Genomic DNA, 23,199 nt, shown 5'->3' on the forward strand with positions numbered 1-23,199 from the left:
TTACGAAATATCATTGTATTATTTTAATACAATGGATAACTCATAATTTCACTAAACATCATTGTATTATTTTAATACAATGGATAATCCACAATTTCACTAAACATCATTGTATTTATTTTAATACAATGGATAATCCACAATATACCATATTATAATTTATGGTGTCTCGAAAATATTTCATGAATCACATTTATGTTCAGGTCTACTTAGAATGTTTCTAAGCGACAATTTTTTTTTTATCACACTTACTATATAGGTATCTATATGAATACCTCAAAGTCATGAAATTTCTCGATAAAACATCTCAATTTACTTTCAACTCTCCAAATTTACATGCTTCAGTGATAACAAATATTACCACATCACTTCCCTTGAATAACAATAGTGAACAATATAATATTGAATTGTTTAATTAACACAATAAAATGTTAACCACCGAATTTAGAAATCAAAGTTCAAACCGTCACAGAAAAACTTATGCATAAACTCCTCAATTATAGTCAAAATAAATTTTGACAGTATGAGATAAGCCCCTGTATCAATAAAACTGTGAAAGGAAATATTCTAACAAAACATTCATAGATGCAAAATGGTTGCATATAATTTCCAAAATATAATTGGTATATGTTAGGAAGCATCCTAGAAATCGTGTGTCTCAAAATTCTTTATGTTCAAATTATAAAAAAATGCCAATATCTCAAACCTTGTGAAAAGTATATGTTAGAATCATTTAGACAAACATTTGCACACGAAACTAAGAATTGCATGATATCATAACACTATATATATTTATATGTCTAAGTAATAGAAATATGTAACCTGGAGTATTCCTTGACTCAAATTAGGACGGTCAAATTATTCTTCAAGTGAATTACGACTTTTGCAATTGTGACAAAACTTCCTAGGCACAGCCGACGGTCACACTCACACGGTACTTTAACCAAAGCCATTCTCCGAGACGAATTCAAAATTAGGGCACAAACAAAATTCATTAATAAATCCTTAAGATTGTTGTAAAAATTGAACCTAATCACAATATTCAACCATATATTAATTTAAGTAATTCAACAAATATTATAAAGAATAAATTCAAATAGAGTTCAGAGGAACTTATCTCTTGTGAGTGTAGTAATTTGATGTAGTAAACAGCTAATTAGACCTGCAAAATATCAAACCGTGATGCAATACCTGAGGCGTGTTGATCGCACTGTCCTTAAGGATTTATCCGCCTCATAAGCGCAAATCATCCAGAATTCAACAGGTCCTTCCCGGATATGAATCATATCCGAGGTGACAGAACTAGCAAGATATAATAGGCACCGGTGATGTAACTCAGGAAGTAATAACTCAATTTGTGGGGAAGAGGAAAATAAATAATCTCATGAAAACAAAAGAAGGAGGAGCCGTAGATAGAAAACAGTTATATGGCTAGTTACTCCTCTCTCTTTATATTTTTCCCTCAATCATGTGTTATATATATACTCAATTAATCATGCTGCACTAATGTCGTTGCAAAGCATAACGTAAAACCTATTAGGATTGAAACTACATAAAGGATATTAAAGGATAAACGTATATTTACTAAGTAATAAAAAGGGTAAATGATCATTTACCCCCCTGCAAAATAAACAAATTTTCGTTTACCCCCCTGTGCAGATTTTTTTTCTGTTTACCCCCTTGCAAAACATTGATTCCCTCATTTTGCCCCCTGAGTGTACAACAGGACATGTGACTGTGCACATATGCTGACGTGGCTTGTACACGTGGAAAAAAATCATTTATATTTTTTTTTAAAATTCCACGTCAGATAATATATTATTTTTAAAAAATAAATAAAAAAAATCCTAAAATAAAAAAAACGTATTTTTTTTATTTTGCACCAAAAATAAAGATTTACTCCCAAATAAAATTTATTTTTAAATTAAAAATTTTAAAGATTTATTTTCAAATCTTTTTTAATTAAAAAAAATAGAATCTTTATTTTTTAAAAACAAAACTTTACTTTTTTCTGCATAAATTTTAAATTTTTTTCCTAAAATAAAAAAAAAAACGATTTTTTTTTTTATTTTGCACCAAAAATAAAGATTTACTCCCAAATAAAATTTATTTTTAAATTAAAAATTTTAAAGATTTATTTTCAAATCTTTTTTAATTAAAAAAATATAGAATCTTTATTTTTTAAAAACAAACTTTACTTTTTTCTGCATAACTTTACTTTACTTCTTCTTCATGGTTCAGGCTTCGCCGAAAATCATTTGTTTCCACCGTCGTGATCGTATTCATCATCGTCTTCTTCAATCGTCGGAGTCCTCTTCTACTTCGTTATCTCTAGTTCTAGGGCAAATAGTTTTGGTAGAAGATGAAAACTGAAACTTCTTTTTCTATTTTTTTACGGTACTTTTTTTTTTTAATTCAAAAATATTAACATAAAATGGTTTTGTTTTTGAAAAATAAAGATTCTATTTTCCTTTAATGAAAAAAGATTTGAAAATAAATCTTTAAAATTTTTATTTTAAAAATAAATTTTATTTGGGAGTAAGTCTTGGAGTAAATCTTTATTTTTGGTGCAAAATAAAAAAATTCGTTTTTTTTTATTTTTGGAAGAAAAAAAATTCATTTTTGTTATTTTAGGATTTTTTTTAAAAAAAAATAATATATTATCTGACGTGGAATTTTTAAAAAAAATATAAATGATTTTTTTCCATGTGTACAAGCCACGTCAACATATGTGCATAGTCATATGTCCTCATGTACATCTAGGGGGCAAAATGAGGGAATCTATGTTTTGCAAGGGGGTAAATAGAAAAAAAATCTACACAGGGGGGTAAACGAAAATTCGCTTATTTTTCAGGGGGGTAAATGATCATTTACCCTAATAAAAACCTCATTTCATTAATAATAATAATAATAATAATAATAATAATAATAATAATAATAATTGTATAATATTAAAATAACTTTAAAATAAATTATTTAGATCAAAATATACCACAGAATACACCTAAAAAATTCAATTAGCTTTGTGAAGAAGTTGGAATTACACATCAACTCACTGCTCCCTACTGGTCGCGGCAGAATGGTGAGTGAAAGGAAGAATAGGACTGTGATGCTTGCTATATGAGAAAAATATGCCTAGAAGTTTTGGGCAGCTGCTGCATGCACTGCAGTATTTTTTGCTCAATAGACTAACTACAATGACTGATATTGGAGAGATGTCATATTTCTTGGTAATGTAGGCTTAAGCAAAACCATTTTCAGGAATCCTTATATGTCAAAAGAAGTATGCTGAGATGATGAGATCCTAAAGTAGTTCAATATGAGCAAAAACAAGCCCATGACGAGAATGAGAAGCTTATCAAAGAAAATGGGTCTAGAAGAGTTGAAGAAGCATACATATGCTTAGTTGGATTCTTAATTAACATAACTTACATCAGGCTGTTAGTGTCTTTTCAAGATTTTGGCGTTATGCTAGTGAGGAACTTCTCAAGGCAGCGAAGAGAGTGTTAAGATATAGTATATCAATTCTACAAGATATTCTATCAATGGAACTGATATACTATCAATGGAACTACAAGATATTCATGGTTTCTCAGATAGTGACCGGGTTGGATCTATTGATTACATGCAAAGCACCTCTAGCTACTGTTTTCATTTGGTTCTGGAATGGATTCATGGTGCTAAAAAAAGCAAAAAAATTGTGCTCAATCGATAACAAAAGGCTGAGTTCCTAGCAGCAGCTGAAGCAGTTAACCAAGCATTGTTGATTAGGAAGTTGTTAAAAGATGTTCCAAGTGTTTATGTGGATAGTATCTCAATTTTCAACAATCCAGTGTTTTATGGAAAGAGACCAAACATTCCAATGAAGCTATACTTTTTGAGGGAAGTTCAACAAGAGGATGCTTTATGTTCTGTTTTAGTAGATTAAGATATTTTGTTAGTGGGAGATTTACATGTTATTGGAAAGAGTACAAGGGGTACTCCAACCCATATACAAAGAGAGAGGTCCAAACTCAGCATCATAGCAGAGAAACTACCCACTTGTTCCTTTTCCACTTTTTTCCTTCAATCCAACCACCTGCTGCACAAAATGATCTTGTATTGTACCAGCATAAGCTCCTTCAAATCCCAGACAGCGGTAAATTGTCATCCAGACGCTGTGTGCGAAGTGGCAAGAGAGAAGCACGTGATTACAACTTTCGGCCTCTACGTTACAAAACAAGCAAGAGCTATTAATTGACTGAATGCCTGATGCAATCAAGCAATCTTTAGTTGCAATTCTGTTGAGCACGACGCGCCAACCATGGATTAAATATTTCGATGGTGCCGAGCAGCTCCACAAGTGCTTAAACAATCTACCGGACAGAATATTGCTTTGATCTGATCCTGTTTCATCAAATTATGCAGGTGACTGTACGCTGTCCTTACAGTGAAACCTACTGTTTTATCAATTGTGAAAGCCCATTTATCCTCTATACCATGGGTTAATGTGACATCCTTCAACAACTCTAGTAACTCCTTCAAATGTTCGTCCTCCCATGCGAAGAGAGGTCTACGCCAATTCCACAACCACTCCCTCCTATTTCCATCGGTCTTAAGTATTTCCAAAATTGTTCCATTTTTGTCAATCGTAACAGAAAAGAGTCTGCAAAATCTGTACTTCAATATAGTGCGTCCTGCCCACCTCTGCAACTAGAATGACATGCTTTCACCGTTACCGATTTTCCTAACCACAACATCCTCAAACCAGCTAACACACGAAGGAGGAAATTTATCGACTTCCATTAAATCTCTCTACCAAATAGTCACTATGCTGCTAACTGCCAGCGATTCAATATCCAAAATTCCAGACCTCCTGCCAATGCCATACCTGAAACGCAACAAAGGCTCCCAAGATGCACTACTATCCACTAAGCACCTCCATTTCCACTTCGCGCAAAGAGCCAAATTAAACGGTTCAAGATTCTTAACCCCAAGGCCACCATCTTCCTTCGATTTACAAACATTATCCCAACTTATCCACGCTTTTTGTTTCTGATCATGATCCATACTTTTAGAGTTCTAGGCTAGTTTCTAGGCTATCTATTGTAAACCCTCACATATATGCAAAATTGAAAAATACTATTTAGTTGAATCTGTTTAGAATTCTCTGGTTGAATTTATCACAAATCTACCACCATGTTAGACTCTCGTTTGTAGTAAAAACAACAAGTTATTGGACAAGATCAAGTTATTTTCGTATAGGTGGTTGAAGTCGAAGAATGTTACTTTGGCTTTAAACTACCATAGCTGGTGGTCTAGTCCTTTGTTATGTTTGGGCCTTGTATGATTTTGATCTTTATATTTTTCTTTTCTGTCTCTTTGTAAACTCTGGTAGCTCATCTAGGCACACCTTGTGTTGAGGTGACTATTTTTAGTTAATATATATATCATTTTAGCTTCTTCAAAAAAAAAAACAAGTTATATTTTTCTATTAATTCATACCACCAACCTTCCAATAGATGAAGAAACATTGAAATTTTTGGCAGAGTTTGAACATTGAAAAGGGAAATAAGGGCTTTGGTGAGTTCCTTGTTTCCAAAATAGTTTGTCCTTAGGTCCTTTGTCAACTACTCATATTTTTAAAATATATCCGACTCAAAATTGAGTTTGTTTACATATCCATTTTTTTTTATTTTTAATAATGTTGAAATTGAATTAATTTTTAATGTAATTTATAAGTTTAAATGAATAAAAATATTTTATTAAAAAAGAAATAGAATTTTTTTTTTTTACTTAAGAAGTTATACATAACAAACAATAATTTTATATATACTTGACCAGGACAACACAACAAAAAACTATTATTATCTTCTACCATTTTTTTTTATTATTATCTAACATAATTATACATTTTTTGTTTAAATGCATTTTTTGGTCCCCTGTTTTATAAAATGCGCAATTTTAATTTCTCTGTTTTGTTTTACGCAATTTTGGTCCTCATATTTTACAAAATGTATAATTTCGGTCCCCCTATTTTGTTTTGTGCAATTTTGATCGCCCTATTTTAAAAAATTCAGACGTTTGATTCCATTTTCATTTAATCTTCAATTTTGATGATTTTACATATCTTTTACAAGTAAAAGTAAAAGGAATGTTGAGTTGCTCACAATCAAGTATTTTGATGATGTGGCACTCTATAAGAAAAGTTTACAATCTCTATTAAAAAACATTTTCATCATTTCCTTTAATTAAATCATTTTAATTTTAATTATCTTTAATTAAATCATTTTAATTTTAATTATCAATATATCAAATTATCACTATATAACCTTTTCATCATCTCCTTTAATTAAATCATTTTAATTTTAATTATCTTTAATTAAATCATTTTTATTTTAATTATCAATATATCAAATTATCACTATATAACTTCTTACAAGGGACCAACTAACTAAAATGAAAAATTATTAAATTAAAATGGACCAACTAATATATAAGATTTATATAACCACAAAATATTCATGACTATTGGAATTCTTTCAATACTAATAAAAAAAGGAATCATTATATTTCAAGCAAGTGACTCACTTTGATATTCCAAACCTCTTTGATCAATCCCTTAAAGAACTGAATTTAATAATAAAAAAAATGTGTGTCTCTCTTGATTGAAATATATTCTTTCAATACTAAATGAATTAAAAAGGGATCATTCTTCATTACTTATATTGTTTAGAAGGGATTGCTTGAAACCAAAGGGATCATACTTCTACTTAGCCTAATGAATTAAAAGGGATCATACTTCTAATTTTATAACTCTAATTAGACATATAAGTTATTGTGATGATGTGACACTCTATAAGAAAAGTCTACAATCTTTATTAAAACCTTTTCATATTTCATATAATAGAGTTACTCTAATAATAAATAATAAACAATAATAATATATTAAAAAAAAACTAACACAATTTATTGTTGTTGAATTGAGACAAAAATGAATTGCAAGTAATGAAAGGTGGAATGATGCATCATGTTATTGTTTTAATTGCATTGCAATATCTTATTAAAATATATATTGTATGTTACAATTTCCTATTAATGCAATTGAAAACAAAGAATTCTTGGAGACACTAATATTGAATATGTAAATTTAGCTAATTATCAAACACAAGCTCTATATAAAGTTAACCCAAAAGCTAATTATCACCACCACCATACCAGGAAGTCTACCTTCTATGTTTTAACAAAATTTTAATTTATCTATCTCATGGCAAAAACTCTATGGTTTCTTTGTCTAACATCTCCATGAGAAAAAGTTATGCATCTTTGATGACAGCCAATCATTTGTTAATTTTAATTATTATTCTATAGTATTTTTATAAGTTTTTAGAGTATTGCATGGTCAAAGAGAAGAATTTATGAAGAAATTAGCACATAAAAGAGTTTGAAGACAAAAGACCAAAGAAGAAAAAGACTTAGAAAATATTTCAAGATTTTGAGCTCATTCAAGGCTTGCACTTCTGTTTTTATCGCGCCCCCACCATGATCCAATCGTGCAGCGATTTTGTTACTATGTTATAGCATGTGACGTCATCAAAGCATAAGCAAAGTGATACAAACCAATATTTTAATGACGTGTCAATTAAACCAAGTTAGTGGGATGCGATGTGTCACGTGAGGGAGGGGATTTGGCTTTTCTTATGCATATATAAAGGCAGCAGCTATATTGATCAGGGAGGACTTCCGGAGAGAGAGAAAAGGGACGAGCAGCGAACAAGGGAAGAAAAGCAGGGTTTCGCCGTCAAGCAATTCATCGGTTATTCATGTATAATTTTCTTAAACTCTTTTGTTATGTCAATTATTATTATGAGTAACTAATCTCATTAGATTAGGAATTATAGATGATTCTCTTTGAAACTATCTGAGCCATGTAACTACGTGTTCTAGTTTATTCAATGAAAACTTATAATTATTCAGTTAATCTCGTGTTTATTGCTTTTCGTTAATTGATCACTTTCGAATTGATTTTAAGTTATAAATCACTATTGACCCTAGGGTTTATACTGGAACTAGATTAATTGTTTGTCAATCGTAATTGCTATAGGAATATAGAATTAATTGACATGATTGTTAATATAACGTTTGTTAAAGCTTTTGATAATATTAGTTTCGCCTAAGGAATTAGGGTACTTTATTAGATAAACGGGATTGATGAGCCAAGGAATTGGACTCGGTCTATTTTGTTATATTGTCGTAATTATAAGAATTTCATCGTTGAGAACTAGAACCTAGAGTACCAGTTAGGGACAAAGAGATGATTCAAAATAATTCCTAATCGCCGTTCTCTATTAACAAGTTCACGTTCCGATATCTTGCACTTTTAATTATTGTCATTGTTACTACTTCAAGCTGAAAATCCCCCCTTTTCGCACACTTTCTATTAATCCTAAATTAATTTAATTGTTTTGTCGAGATTGAAACAATCCCTGTGGATACGAATCTTATAAATTTTATTACTTGACGACAATTTAGTTCACTTGCTAAATTATTCATCAATCTTCACCTTCCATATCTTAAAGTTACATATTATAGTGTCTTGAATTGATTTAAAAGCTATTGTGTGCATATATATAGTTACATCATAAGTATATTGGTTTTTGTCCTTGGTATGTGATGGTGTCTAACCTCTTAGAATATCAGGTATTTCTACATGTGATTGATTAATAAATTGATATACATATATGTGATAGTTGCCTATTAATATGTTTGTAAATTGAAATTTTTCTATTATTCTGAGTTTAGAACATCTCTAATCATTTTTTTATTTCTTTTTTAGGTTGGATATTTTTTTAAATATCAACCAGTGTTTTGTTCGATGATTAATTAAACTTTGAGTTGAATCGATTAATATGAATATGACTATTTTTTCATGTGAAGGAGGAGAACAGGATAAAACATACTTATATTTTTGCTTACGTTGCATCTTTGCTCCTTATAAAGCCTATGAAATGACACCTCATGTAAGGATGTGTATTTAACTCTAATGGTAGTTTGTAAACCATCATTTTTTTATTGATATAATGTTTGTAATTAGACAACTTTTCTTTTTCATTTATTATTTTATTAATCTAATGTTTTAGCTTATTTGTTTCTTATTTTCTTTTTCATTTATTATTTTATATAAGGTAAAAGATTTGTATAAAAAACTGTTGATTAATGGAAATATAATTAATTATTTTTATGTGAATAAGTTGAAGAGGATAAAAGAGACTTATATTTATTGATTTTGAAGTGCCTTAAAATTTATATAGATGGAGGGTATATTGATGTTGGAGGAATTCAATTAAAAGAGGACAATCCAAATAATTTAGAAATATAAATATGTGTCTCATTTTTAAATACTATATTGTCTACAATGTGTATGTGATCTACTTGATCTCGATCAAGAGAAATATAGAAACAAAAACAAAGTAGAAATTAAAATAAATTTTTTTTTTTTTTTTGTAGTTGACACTCAAGTCTTGCGGTTTTTATAATTGTAATACATGCAAGAAGTTATATTGATTCAAATTGACTTAGAGGTTGTCAAATATATAATCTTCATGCATTTATCGTATAACACTTGCCTAAATCTGGATGGTTCAATATGAGTATAGATGAATTTTAATGGACGGTCCTATTTTAATCTACGCATGCCATCTTATTCTTACAACCATAAAATGAATCGATGAAAAGAATTGTGCTAAAAACATGTTAGTTTAGAAATTGTGCTAAATACTTTTTCCTCCCACTTAGAATTGTACTAAAAACTTTCTAAATTAAATTAAAAAAAGACAAAAATTATTAAATAAAAATTGTTGATGCTCATTTGTCAAAATAAATTTTAGAAATTATTAAAACCGTAGATGTTAAAATATATTTACATATATTTAGAAAATATAATCACACATATATTTAAACATATTTACACACAACTAAAATTCACCAACAATTCAAAAATTATTAATTTAATTTACATAATAATATAACTTTTTGGATAAATTAAGTACATATTCTAAAAGAATGTTTACGTTACGGCTGAAAATAAAATAGTGGAATATTTATAAGAATAAGATGACATTTTTTTAAGCAAATAAGAAGATGACACATGTTAAATCTTAAATTCATCTATAAGACTTTCTTTACCTTAACCAAAATTCAAATATATGAAATCTTCGTCCAAACTTATATATTGACAACAATAAATATTCAAGTTTATATAATATAATAAGAAAATAAATGTTCAAGAAAATATTAAATAAGAGGGACAAAAACTAACAATAATTTTGAAGAGACACAAACCTCACCAAGAAAAAGAAAAACAAACCAAAAACAAAAGGACCAAGCAAAAAAAAAAAGTGAGCCAAACAATAGACTAAAAAATTGGGACTAATAAAGTTGGAATAAAATTTCACCAAGTGAATAAGTGAGAATAAACTCCAAGAAAACGAGAGATGAGTAAGTAGATAAGCTATTTGGAACCTTAAATTGCATAGAACGTAGTAAGCAAAATATGCTATTTGATACATAATTTTCAAAAAATGAGAACACGTGGAATAAATAGTCAAAGCCACCATATATGAATCATATTCTATAATCAAAACTTTTTTTAACATTTCTCATGAGCAATATTGTCTACAAGTATAATTAGGTATGCCTCCAACTCTTATTGAAAATAATAAAATAAGGGATACATCAAAAATAAAAAACAAAGTGACATTTGACTATAAAATTGCAACTCATATAAAGAAAACTAAAATCTTATATTATTACACTAATAAAAAAAAAATGATACCAAAAAAAAAAAAAAAAAAATAAAAAATGATACATTCTTTCAAACTTATGAAATATTATAAGAGATCTATTACATTAAAATGTAAACAAACTACGATATAAATTAATAAAAAATCTAATATTTCTAAACAACTTTTTTTTTACTCATATACTAATATTAAATATAATCATATTTTAAAATAATATCTATTATTTAACTATATGTGATTATAGTTATCGCAATTATTATTTTTTATTTATAAAAATATTTTAATTTTATATTTTAATCAAACCCGTGCAACGCACGGGTTTATCCGTAGTATTCCTTAAATGACATATGTTTATATAACAGAATGAACAACAAAGAACATAGACTCTTAAATTTAATTTTAATTTCTTAATTTATGTTTTTAATATAAGAAATAATAAATAAAAAAAGTAAATATGATGTGTTAGTTCCATAAGTAAGTATCATGTGTCATTCCATTTAAATAATGTGCCATTTTCTAGGAAGCACCGACACATCTATGATTAGGTGTGTCGCACTGTCCGACACTCGTATGACACTCGTCCGACACGTGTCGGATAGCTCATATCGATGTCGGAAAAAATTCTATTTTTCTTTTAGTTTGACACTCCTTTGATCGGTGTCTGACACCTGTAAAACACTTGTATGACACGTGCCGGACAAGTATTCAAAAAATAATTATTATAAATCTTAGGCTTAAATGCAGTTTTGGCCCCCCCAAGTTTCACAATTGCTTGATTTTGACCCCTCACATTTTAATTGCTTGATTTTAACCCCCTAAGTTTCACAATTGCTTGATTTTAGCCCTTCAAGTTTCAATTGCTCGATTTTGGCCCCCCAAGTTTACCCCATTTTGCATTTGCTAGCCCCCATTGACTTTTTTGACTAAAAATTGCTTATGTGACATTTGTAAAAAAATTTAAAATATGTTTTAAATAAAAATAATAATAATATTTGTTTTTATTAGAATTTTTTTTTTAATAACAGGTTTAATAATTATTTTTTATTTAAAAAAAATTTACAAAGTTTTTAAAAAATAGTTCATAAAATGTTTTTTTTTTTTTTTACTTTTTTATATAACAAAATTATTTTATAAACTACATATAATAAAGAATATATTTTATAATTTAGTTTTTAAAAAATAATTTGTAATTTATTTATTTATTTTTAAATACTTATTTAATTTTAAAATGCCACATAACCAAGTTTTAATCAAAATATTCAACGGGGGCTAGCAAATGCAAAATGGGGTAAATTTAGGGGGCCAAAATCGAGCAATTGAAACTTGAAGGGCTAAAATCAAGCAATTGTGAAATTTAGGGGGTTAAAATCAAGCAATCGAAACATGGAGGACCAAAATCAAGCAATTGTGAAACTTGGAGGGCCAAAACTGTATTTAAGCCTAAATCTTATACAATAAATCTGAAGTCATTTAAGTCCGCATTTTTAATAAATCTTATACAATACTATACTATAAATTATTATTATTTTTTCTTACAGAAATAAATTGTTAAGTCTACATTTTTAATAAGGAATATAATACAATACTTAGTATAACGTTAATTTTTTTTTAAAAAAATATACACCGCCTAAGTAATTTTTTTTATTCTTAAAAGAAAAAAAAGGTTACCGACCGTTGTTGAGTGCGTACATCTCACGTCCTTATCTTATAAATAATGAGCGCCCAAATCCGGGAACCCTAACTATTCATTCATTGCTCTGTTCTCTCTCTCTCTGATAATAATAATCTCATTCTTTTCTGAAAGCTCTCTCTCTCTCTGATTCATTCTTCTTGCTGTTGTTTCGTTTTCATGGAATCACCGCGCACTCCGATTTCATCTCCGCTCCCACTTTCCATCTTCATGGAATCACCGCGCACTCCGATTTCATCGCCATCGTCCCTCTCGTCGGTAACTCCTTCACCTCGCACTCCTCTCTGTGAATCTCCGATGATGGATCATACTCCTCCGATTTCACCTCGCACTCCGATTTCGTCCCTGTCGTCGGTAACTCCTTCACCTCCTCGTGCACCCAAAAAAAGCAATAAGCAACGAATGATATATTCTACCCCGATGCTACGCTTAATGGATCGAATCATTCAAGATGGTGAATTGTGGTTGCTTGAGTATCGAAGGAATCAGAACACCGCTCAACTCATGGAAAACGAGAGAAAGAGAAAAATCAAAATTTTGATGTCACTTCGATGATGATGATTGATGATGATGATGATGATGATGATAGTAACCCTTTCACAATTATTTCTCTCTTATTATTCCTTTTCAGATATGACATATATAGATGCTTTCTATATCAAAATGGGTAAGGAAAAAGGGTAAGATTCCATTGTTATTTTTTGACATAATATATAGATCATGCTTTCTATATGGAAATAGGTGAGTTCATTGCCACTTCCTCCTTCTCAGGCTCGTTAGTTTTCAATTTCATTTCCATAAAGTTTTAAACTTTCTTCTTTTTAGGTTATAAAAATTGTGTCTTTAGTTATATCGTTTTAATTTGGGTAATTTCATTTATCTATTTTTTGTTTCAGAAAATGTGGCTTTTGTTTATTTGTTCTATTCTTTTTGTTGATGATTTATGTTCTTGATTGTGTTTTCGTGTTTGGACTTTTGACTAATTTGTAGATCATCTATATAGGTTTCATTTTATGTTAATTAACAGCCTTTCCAGAATGTTTTCAATATATGGAAATAGGTTTGTTTTCAATTTCATTTCTATAAAGTTTTTAACTTTCTTCTTTTTAGGTTATAAAAATTGTGTCTTTAGTTATGTGGTTTTAATTTGGGTAATTTCATTTATCTATTTTTTGTTTCACAAAATGTGGCTTTTGTTTATTTGTTCTATTCTTTTTGTTGATCATTTATGTTCTTGATTGTGTTTTCGTGTTTCGACTTTTGACTAATTTGTAGGTCATCTATATAGGTTTCATTTTATCTTAATTAACAGCCTTTCAAGTTCCAGAATGTTTTTCAGTGACCCTTTTACCTTATGAACATGGAGCAAACTGAGGGAGGGATGAGAAGTGAAATTGATGATTTAAGTTTTTAACTTTCTCAGACAAGTTAAGGGCATTAAAAAAAATATTTTTTTTTGTTCTGTTTTGCATGTGTGAAAAATGATGATCTGTATCAAGAGTTATGGAAGTTGTGCGCAGGACCTTTGGTGGATGTTCCTAATATTAGTGACAGAGTTTTCTACTTTCCTCAAGGTCACATGGAACAAACAAGTGTGTATCTTTTTCTATGACGCTTTTGTTTTGTTTTGTTGGTTAGTAACCATTTTTGTGATGTAGTTATATTCAATTTTTGTCTAAACCAAGCAACTTTTTCTGTTGTACTTACATATAAAACTTTATGGTCTTTTGGTCTTTTTTTGGTTGCAGCTTCAAGCATCTACTGATCAAGAATTGAACCAAGAAATTCCTCATTTCAATCTACCATCGAAGATTTTATGCCGTGTTGTTAATGTTCAGTTGCTGGTACTGTTGTTTGATTCCTCTTGTTACATTGATGTCTTTATGTGTTTTTTGTTGTGAAAATGATGGTTTGTGTTTATTTAACTTAGAATCTTGTTGATTTTCTTTTTGTTGTTGTAGGTTTTTGTTTTCGTGGGCATGTTTAAATCTGCATTGTAGTTGAAATTTGATAGTTGGAATATTGCTGTGTTAACATGTTTATGCTTATTGATTGTTGTTTTTTGCTTTATCAGAATGATCCATGGTGGTTGCTGAAATCATATTGACTGGTGAAAGTGTTTGATTGATTAATGATTTAGGTGTTAATGTTAGTTAGTTTTAGGTGTATATGATATGTTGTTTATCTAATGTGTTTTTGGAATTTGGTATTTGATAAAGACATGGTACTAGTTTGAAAAGTAGTGGTTTTTGCTGGAGGAAGAGATTGGTCGATTAATTAGGAATTGATTAGGATTTAGGATGGATTTTCAGAATAATTAATATGCAGCCTGAATTGGGAAAATTGGAGGAGTGATAAATGGTTTAATTTTGCCTTAGGGTGATCGACCTTCTGCTCTTGATAACTTGAACTTTTGGCATAGGAATTTGATGGATCCGATGATAATTGACATTATATTAGTTCATGAAGAGAATGGTTCTTCTGTTGAGACAGTTATAGAGAGGTGGAATGTTCAATATGAATGTCCAAGAGTAATGGCTCCTCAAATTAGTGATAGTACTATATCTTACAAGAAAACATACCAGAAATCGATTATACTGTTTCGCACTCTTTATTCTCAAATGAGGCTTCTCCCAACTCATAAGATATTTAGGCAGTTCATCAAATTACACTTGTAATTTTGATATTGTTTACAAAGTCTCTTCCTTTAGTGATCCATTTTCTAGGGAAGAAGGAGCGATGATGGAAGAATATATTTTCTCGCCCGTTGATGCGCTTCCAGGCCGTCTTAGCTTATCCGTGACTTATCGTTCTACTTCTACATTATCTGATTTCAACCTTGAGTGGTCAACATCATTACCAACAAAAATAATTACTGATTATGTTGGAAGTCCGAATACAGATCCTTTGAGGTATTTCCGTTCTTCAGTAAAGGGTGTCCGTGTGCCTCCGTCTATTGCGCCACTTGATCGTCCTCATAGTTGGACGCCTGGATTTCACAAAGCAGTGCCTTTTGTACAGAACCATCAGTATGTTGGATCACCACCGGTGCATCGTGGTTCTCTCGAGCCATTTGATTTTACATCTCCACCTACTGATAATTTCAATATCAGATATCATAACCATCGAATACAAAGTCAGTCAAGGTCTACAAGTTATGACGAGCATCAACTTTCTCCACCATTCTCATCCTCTCTATCTCCATCACGACCTATACATAGTGGCAATACAATGCATACTCGTATGCGCTCTGAAACAGCGCCTGTGTCTATACCTCATCCAATAATGGGAAAAAGTTCTAGAAATCTTTGTCCTAATTTTTCTGATCCAAATAGAAGTTCTCTGCCCCCTTTATCTCCCAGACGGAATGATGCATCGTCAAACGAGTCTCCATCTGGAATCAGGTCATTCAGGAAAATAGAATCTCTAAAGTTTGGTCAAAAGGTAACTTTAATTGGTCCTCCATTTCTACTCCCTAAAGTTTAAATCAAATGTGTTTTATCTGTTTGATAAGTCTTTTGTTTGCTTCATAGATTGTCAGAGATAGCAAGGAGGATTCAGGGCGGTTCTCAGGATTGCTATCTTCTAGTGACTCACTATGCGTTGGAGTTTCTAGAACCTCAAGCAAATTATCTTTTCAGGATGAATTGGACGATAATGACTTTTCATGTCCTTTTGATGTTGATGATGTTGACCCTCCAGATGTTCTGTCAAGGTACTTTGATAGACTTCACCATCACAACTGAACTCATAGTCGTGTTTAAGCTTACTGACTTACTGTGATTTCATAATTACTTTCATATTTTTTTTAAAAGAACCTCATCCCTCAACGATAATATTTAAAATGTTTGACTTACTGTGAATTAAATTTATAATTACTTTGGTATGACCCTATTTTATTTGCTTACATGATTGGAATGGTAAAAGAAAGTACGAATCAAGGTCTAAATCTGCTTTTTTTGGATAGATATTTTTAACATTGACAAGGTTCTAGACATATGCCTTCAAAAGGAGAAAAGAATTTATGGATATTCTACCAATGAATGAGAAACCAAAAAGAGTTGAAGATTGTTTGATATTGTGGATTTATTTTTAAAGGATTTTGTAGATGTATTTCCTAGGTGTTATTTATTCCCTCCATGACAAAATATAAGCAAAATACTAGTACTTGATCGACTCTCAACCTATATAAGGAAACAAATCATGGAAGACAGAAATATGGCAACCTGTCCTTTGAGTCTTTTTTTTTAATACTCGGTATTCGGCCCAAGGACCGACTGATCCGAGGGACATCTAAGATACTTTAAGTGATCTAAGATACTTCTAAACTACTCTAAGATACAATCATACAGTTAAAGATATTTATGCAGTATTGTTTTGTATATTCTAACAATCAAAATTATCTTATGGCACAATAATTCATCCCTAAAAGCCAAGTTTGTCATAGCCACTCACGAAAGGAGTGTTTAGAAAAGCTTATGTGGACTTATATTATAACATAGCTCTTGTTTTAGTGTTTATAAAAATGGTTTACAACATGCTCATAAGATGTATTCAGCTTATATTTATAAATTCTTCAAGATAGCTTATAAAACGACTTATATAGAGAGCATATGTGCAGTTTACCCTCATTTCCTCCTCGATTGTAGAGATATCTTATATGTAAACTTTTGTATAAAAGTGCTCAATTAAGTTGTTTATGAAATGGCCCATAAATCTCCAATTTTCGCTCTATCAAGTTTAGACATGGATATAAAGTTTGTCAATACTCAATAATAGTCAGTGATATCTTTATTGTTCCTGGGATGGATATACGTTTATGCTCGTTGATTTATCTATTCTGATTGAAAACTATTGGTTATCCTCTTGTGGACATAATTTGGATCTTCTGTCATCACAGAGTTGTTGTCTTCTATCTCCTTAAGTTTAGGAATTCCATAATAAGATTCTACAATACCATTTGTTTTTGAAGAGAAGCAGATAATGTCTTTTGTAGGATGGCTTCCATGTGGACATCAGCATATGGTTACTTCTTTTTTAGAAAAATATAAATTAGAGGGGCCAGGGTAGTTTCCCTGTCTGGTATTCTATTTTAAGTTGCTTTTTGTTAACTTCTAATTGCTCCATGTTCATCTTCTCTCTTGAACCACGGTTGCCTTTTAGCTCTTCCGTATTCAATTATGACTTGGGTGGAGTCGAGTGAGTGTCCTGCTAAGGTCTGTGCCTGGCATCCTCTATTCCTGAAATCTAACATGATGGATTCTACTTTTGCTTCTTGCTTAGTGGTAGCTTGCTATATTGATATGTAGTTATCTTTGAAATTGGGTTGAACCTAACGTAACCTTACAAAACCCTCAAAGTACCTATCTTAGAAATATAGGTTATATCTCATCTAATGTGGTTCTCTCAACACACCCCTCATGCCTATGACTGGACACATCTAGAGTGCGACTGAAGTTGCCTGATAGCGGTGACCTAATAGTAAGTGAGCCAATGGATATTAGATAGGCTCTGATAAGTGATACCATCTTAGAATTTGGGTTGGCCATAACTCAACCCTTACAAAACTGAGTTGTAAGGTGAGGACCAACCACTTATAAACATATTTTCATGTCATATCTCATGTAATGTCAGACTCTTAACAGTTGTGTGTTTTTAATCTACCAGTAACATGCTCCTAGACTAGACCTCCTTTCTTTTTTAAAATCCTGACACTATTGATCGATCCTTTTGGAAACTAATAAGTTAATAACCTGTTGGATTATATTTTGTTGTTCCATGGTCATTTGTAGATTTAGTATGTATAGTCAGATGAAGGATTCATATTTGAATGTACAGACAAAGATTACTGCTTTGTTAGATTTTTGGAAACACTGTATTATTATACTATTCTCATTTAAATTTCTTTCTGATTATGACCTGCCTTTCTCAATGTTCATGAGTTGTGTTTGTATTTTAGTATCTATTCTAATAATTGTTTTTTTTACGAAAGTATCTATTCTAATAATGTTATGCCTTTTTCCTTGTTAATTATATGTGTAAATAGCCATAATGTGTATGGGAAGAGTGCTTCAGAGTCCCCTTCAACATCATTACCAATAGGGAGAAAATCACAAGATGCTGCTGTTTGTGTTCTTGTGCACATGCTTAGAACAGCACCTCCTTTACGCCAAGATTCAAGTTGTTATTCATCGCATTCCCTGAAGGCTGAAGTCGATGGAGGAGTTGCTACTGCTTCTGGATTCTTCATGCTTCGAAAGACAACTGATGCACTCGAAGAGCTAAGGAGTTATAGAGAAATGAGAGACCTTCTTCTTTCTAAGAGCGGTACTCGGATCCTGAAAAGAGATGAAACTTAAGCATTCTGACTAATTACAGGTTATACAAAACAATCACTTGGGAAAGAAAAAAGATTGAGGGAATTTTGTACATATCTGACTTTATGATTGGTTAGAAACAACAAAGTTATTATTTTATCATGACTAAAATGCTTCTAATTTGCTCTAATCTTTATAAACATCATTACAGTTTGAAATGAAGAATCTCATTTCAAACACGCCTATGAAATTTTGGGCAGATTCTGCAAGCACTACAATGACTGATACTGGAGAGATGTCATATTTCTTGGGAATGTAGGCTTAAGCAATCAGATGCAGGAATCCTTATATGTCGATAGAGATATATGCTGCTGATGAGATCCTAAAGAAGTTCAACATGAGCAAAAGCAAGCCCATGATGAGAATGAGAAGCTTAGCAAAGAAAATGGGTCTAGAAGAGTTGAAGAAGCATACGGAAGCTTAGTTAATGTGCCTTACGTCAGGCTGTTTGTGTCCTTTCAAGATTTCTGCGTTATGCTAGTGAGGAACTTCTCAAGGCAGCAAAGAGTGTTACTATCAATGTAATTACAATATATTCATGGTTTCTCAGATAGGGATTGGGTTGGATCTATTGATTATATGCAAAGCACCTCTGGCTACTGTTTTTCATTTGGTTCTGGAATGTATTCATGGTGCTAACAAGAGAAAGAAATTGATGCTCAATTGACGGCGGCAGAGGGTGAGTTCCTAGCAGCAGCTAACCAAGCCTTATGTTCTGTTTTAGTAGATTAAGATCTTTTGTTAGTGGGAGATTTACATATTATCAATTCTGTTTTAGTAGATTAAGAATTTAAGATATTCTGTTTTAGGAGATTGTTATCAATTTTTGTATTTAAAGATGCTTCATATCAATAAAAAGTATAGTTTTAGAGAAAAAAAATTATTTAATACAGTGATATTATTTTCCTATTTTAAATTTCTTAACTTGTGCACATTTGCCATACAATATGACCTTTTTTTCTCCTTTTATTGGAGATTAAGTGCATGTTTGGAACCGCGCGCAGTCCATTTCTCGTCTCACAATGTAAGCTGCTACATCTACAAGCTTTTTATTCCCCTGTTGTTCAGGGTGAATCCATCATGTTTCTAAAGAGAATCTAATTTGATTCATCATTAGTTTATATTCTCCGAGTTAGATCCATATCAGGCTCATTTTTCCTGTGAAACATCATAAAGAAGAATAAAATATACTTCTTTTCCCCTGTTTACCAATTTTCACTTGCAACATAACACAACATAACATAACAAGAAGACTCTAAAGAATCACACATCCTCCATAGAGGCTGTGAAGGTTCCAAAGAAATGCTAAAGCATACTGATAATGAAAACATATAATCACCATTTCTCCTGCACTATCCCATATTCACAAACCTATCTTTACACCCCCCAAGAATAATAATGCAATAGGAGATATTTATCTACTATCTTCACACATTCACACATCACTCTAAAATCTAAAACATTTGCTGCATTTGGAAATTGAATCCCTTGTTGCAACTTACAAGCCTAAGAAGAATAATACACACAAAACTTATCTATAAATCACCACATAATCATCTTCCAGTAACATCATCACAGCTTCAAAGTGCAGGAGTAATTATTGCAAAGTCCAGTGTTGGCACTGTTATAAGGAAATAAAGCAACAGGTCTAGTTTTTGGCAACTCAGGAATAGGCTTCTCCATGTTATGCAGAAGCTCCACAACTTGCTCCATAGAAGGTCTTCCTTTGTTCTCGTTTAAAGTACAAAGCAACCCTATTTCCATAACTCGAATCGCTTGCTCCAAATTGATCAACGATCCCATTCTTTTATCAACCAGCTTCACTTTCTCATCAGTCTCATGCAAGTTCCATGCAAAATCTAATAGGTTCCTCTCTTCCGAATTTCCTTCATCTGTTTCCTCCACCCTTGGCCTTCCACCAATCACTTCCAACACAATCACACCAAACTCAAACACATCAGCACCATTACACACTACTGCCTCAAACTGTTTTGATTCTGCTCCCAATAGCACAAATCCAAAATCTCCCAAAACAGCTCTGAAGCTTACATCTAGAAAAACACTGCTGCATTTCATGTTTTTGTGAGCTAGTTGTTTACTGTGCAAGAAACTCAAGCCGTCGGCTACATCTTTGATGACTTTGAACCGACGCGTCCACGGAAGAACACCAGCTCCGAATAGCCATTTGTCGAGGCTTCCATTAGGGACAAAATCATAGACTGCAATGATTTCATTGTTGTCTTGACACCATCCCCTTATAGGAAGCAAATTCGGGTGACGAACATGACTAATGACTTTGATTTCTTTCAACAAACGTTTCTTATCAGATCCGTGTGTGTTGAGAAATTCAGTTGAGAATCTTTTCACAGCTACTTGGCTTCCATTACTAAGCTTTCCTCTGTAGTATACTCCTCTAGTATCACTTCCAAGTACTTCTATCTCACTGAATGATCTAGTCGAAGAGGAAATTGCAGAAAAAGCGAAGCGACGTGGTTTGTTAGGAGGCCTTGGCCTATGAATATCTTCCTCTATAGAAGTCCTTGATTTAGAAACACTTCTTCTGTGTTTGCTGATAAAGTAAAAACCAACTAAAACAACCAAAGCCAACACTACAGCAGCCACAAAAATCAAAAAGCTTCGCGGAGTTTTGTTCCTATTAGAGTTCTTATCGGTAGCTGCTGTTGTTTCTGTAGTTTTCTCAAGCATGATCTTACCTTGACATGTTTCAGATGAAGGGTAGCGAAGAAAAGCTTGGCTATTTGAAGTGAAGTTCCAAGAGAGTATGTTGTGAATTTGTGTGTGGTTACCGGTTGAAGCTGAGAATCCTACAAACATATACTCATTCAGGTAAGGTGACAGATCCATAAATTCTGAGAAGATAGGCTTGATAGGATAAACTTCATCGTTCGCTAGTCCTAAACGAATGTCGATTCTCCTTCGTGGACCATCATAATCGATCCAAGCATGGTGAACAAAACCATCTTTAAGTGAAACTCCAACATCAGAAACATTGATAATTTTAGTGGATACTATGCTACCTAAATTGATACCAACATGATTATCATTTGGATCACCAAATTCCGGATTCTTTCGCGTATCAAACTCAATTGCAACCGCTTTATAATCGTTCTCACAAGCATCATTAAGCATACCAAGCCAAGGTCCTGGCCTTCCAACAGTGAATTCATCAGGTACAATGATAAAGGTAAGTCCACTACCACCACCATAATCACTTAAATCAGAATTAGTAGTTAAATTATTAAGCTGAAAAGAAAAGGTGGTCTGAAAAGAAGCTGGTGTTTTGGTAATTGGATCTAACAAACGAATTGGAAAGGAATATAAACCTCTACCTGCTTGATGTCTTATATCTGTTTCTTGTGATTCATTTGGAATTTGAAGTGAACCCTTTTCATTTGAGAACTTTGCATTTCCTAGAAGCTTTAAATCATGGACTAATCTTGAGTTATTGGTGAAGCTGAAATCTAGGAAAGAGAAGTGTTTGGTTACATTGATTGGAACATCACTAGCTGAATAAACTGATGATACTAGATATGTTCTTAGATTGAAGAAGCAAAATAAGAGGAGAATATGGCTCATAGAAGCCATTGTATGAGAGAGGATAATGGAAAACTTCAATGATTCAGTGGATAGTTTATAATTGTTTCTAATGCTTAAGTTAAGATAAGAAGGTTTGAAATTAGGTAGTACTAACCACTGATTAGTGAAGTTAAAATGAATAATACAAATAATCTGACTAGACAGTTAATTGGACTCTTAAAAGACCAAGATGCATGCACATGCACTTACTAATACTTTTTTATATAAAAATAATAATACTAGTGACCGAATGAAATTATGATATTTAGTTTTCAGAGTATCTTCACAAGCTTCAATCTTTGAAATTTTATATATGATACTTGAATATGTTTGTGTATTTAAAATGTTTTACCGCGCGGTATAAGAATGTACGTGTTCCTTGGAGATCAATCTGAGATCTTCTTATTACTACATAAATTGTGTACACAAACCATTTAAAATAGGATTTTTGAAATCTCAACTTTAAGTTTTGAATGATGATTTCTTTAATATTTGGAGAAAGTGAGAAACAAACAAATGGTAATAGCTACAAAATGGATAACCTACTCCCTGTGTGGAGTATGACAGAGGAAGTATATGAGGTGCAAAATTGGTTTTGGATATTCATGGTCCACACACGTTTAAATTTTGGTACAAGTCTTCTATTAAATTTTTATTAGTAAAATCAAATTCAATAGGTCCCTTAAGCATGTGGTCAGGAGTTCGATCCCTGATTTATGCGTATGGAAAAATTTCGGCTGGGAGGAAATAATAC

At 31.6% G+C, this 23,199-nt stretch overlaps 1 protein-coding gene and 1 pseudogene across 1 annotated transcript; one reads left to right on the plus strand and one right to left on the minus strand.

Annotated features, from left to right (window-relative positions):
• Positions 1-14,617: 14,617 nt before the first annotated feature.
• On the plus strand, positions 14,618-19,782 carry LOC123922421 (annotated as a pseudogene).
• Positions 19,783-20,042: 260 nt separating this feature from the next.
• LOC123881970 (L-type lectin-domain containing receptor kinase VIII.1-like) lies at positions 20,043-23,036 on the minus strand. The gene has a single exon (XM_045930744.1). The coding sequence runs from the start codon at positions 22,452-22,454 to the stop codon at positions 20,421-20,423; it is 2,034 nt and encodes a 677-aa protein (XP_045786700.1). The 5' UTR covers positions 22,455-23,036; the 3' UTR covers positions 20,043-20,420.
• Between the last annotated feature and the right edge of the window lie 163 nt (positions 23,037-23,199).

This window comes from Trifolium pratense, linkage group LG4 (assembly GCF_020283565.1).
Source record: "Trifolium pratense cultivar HEN17-A07 linkage group LG4, ARS_RC_1.1, whole genome shotgun sequence".
NCBI classification, from domain to species: Eukaryota; Viridiplantae; Streptophyta; class Magnoliopsida; order Fabales; family Fabaceae; genus Trifolium; species Trifolium pratense.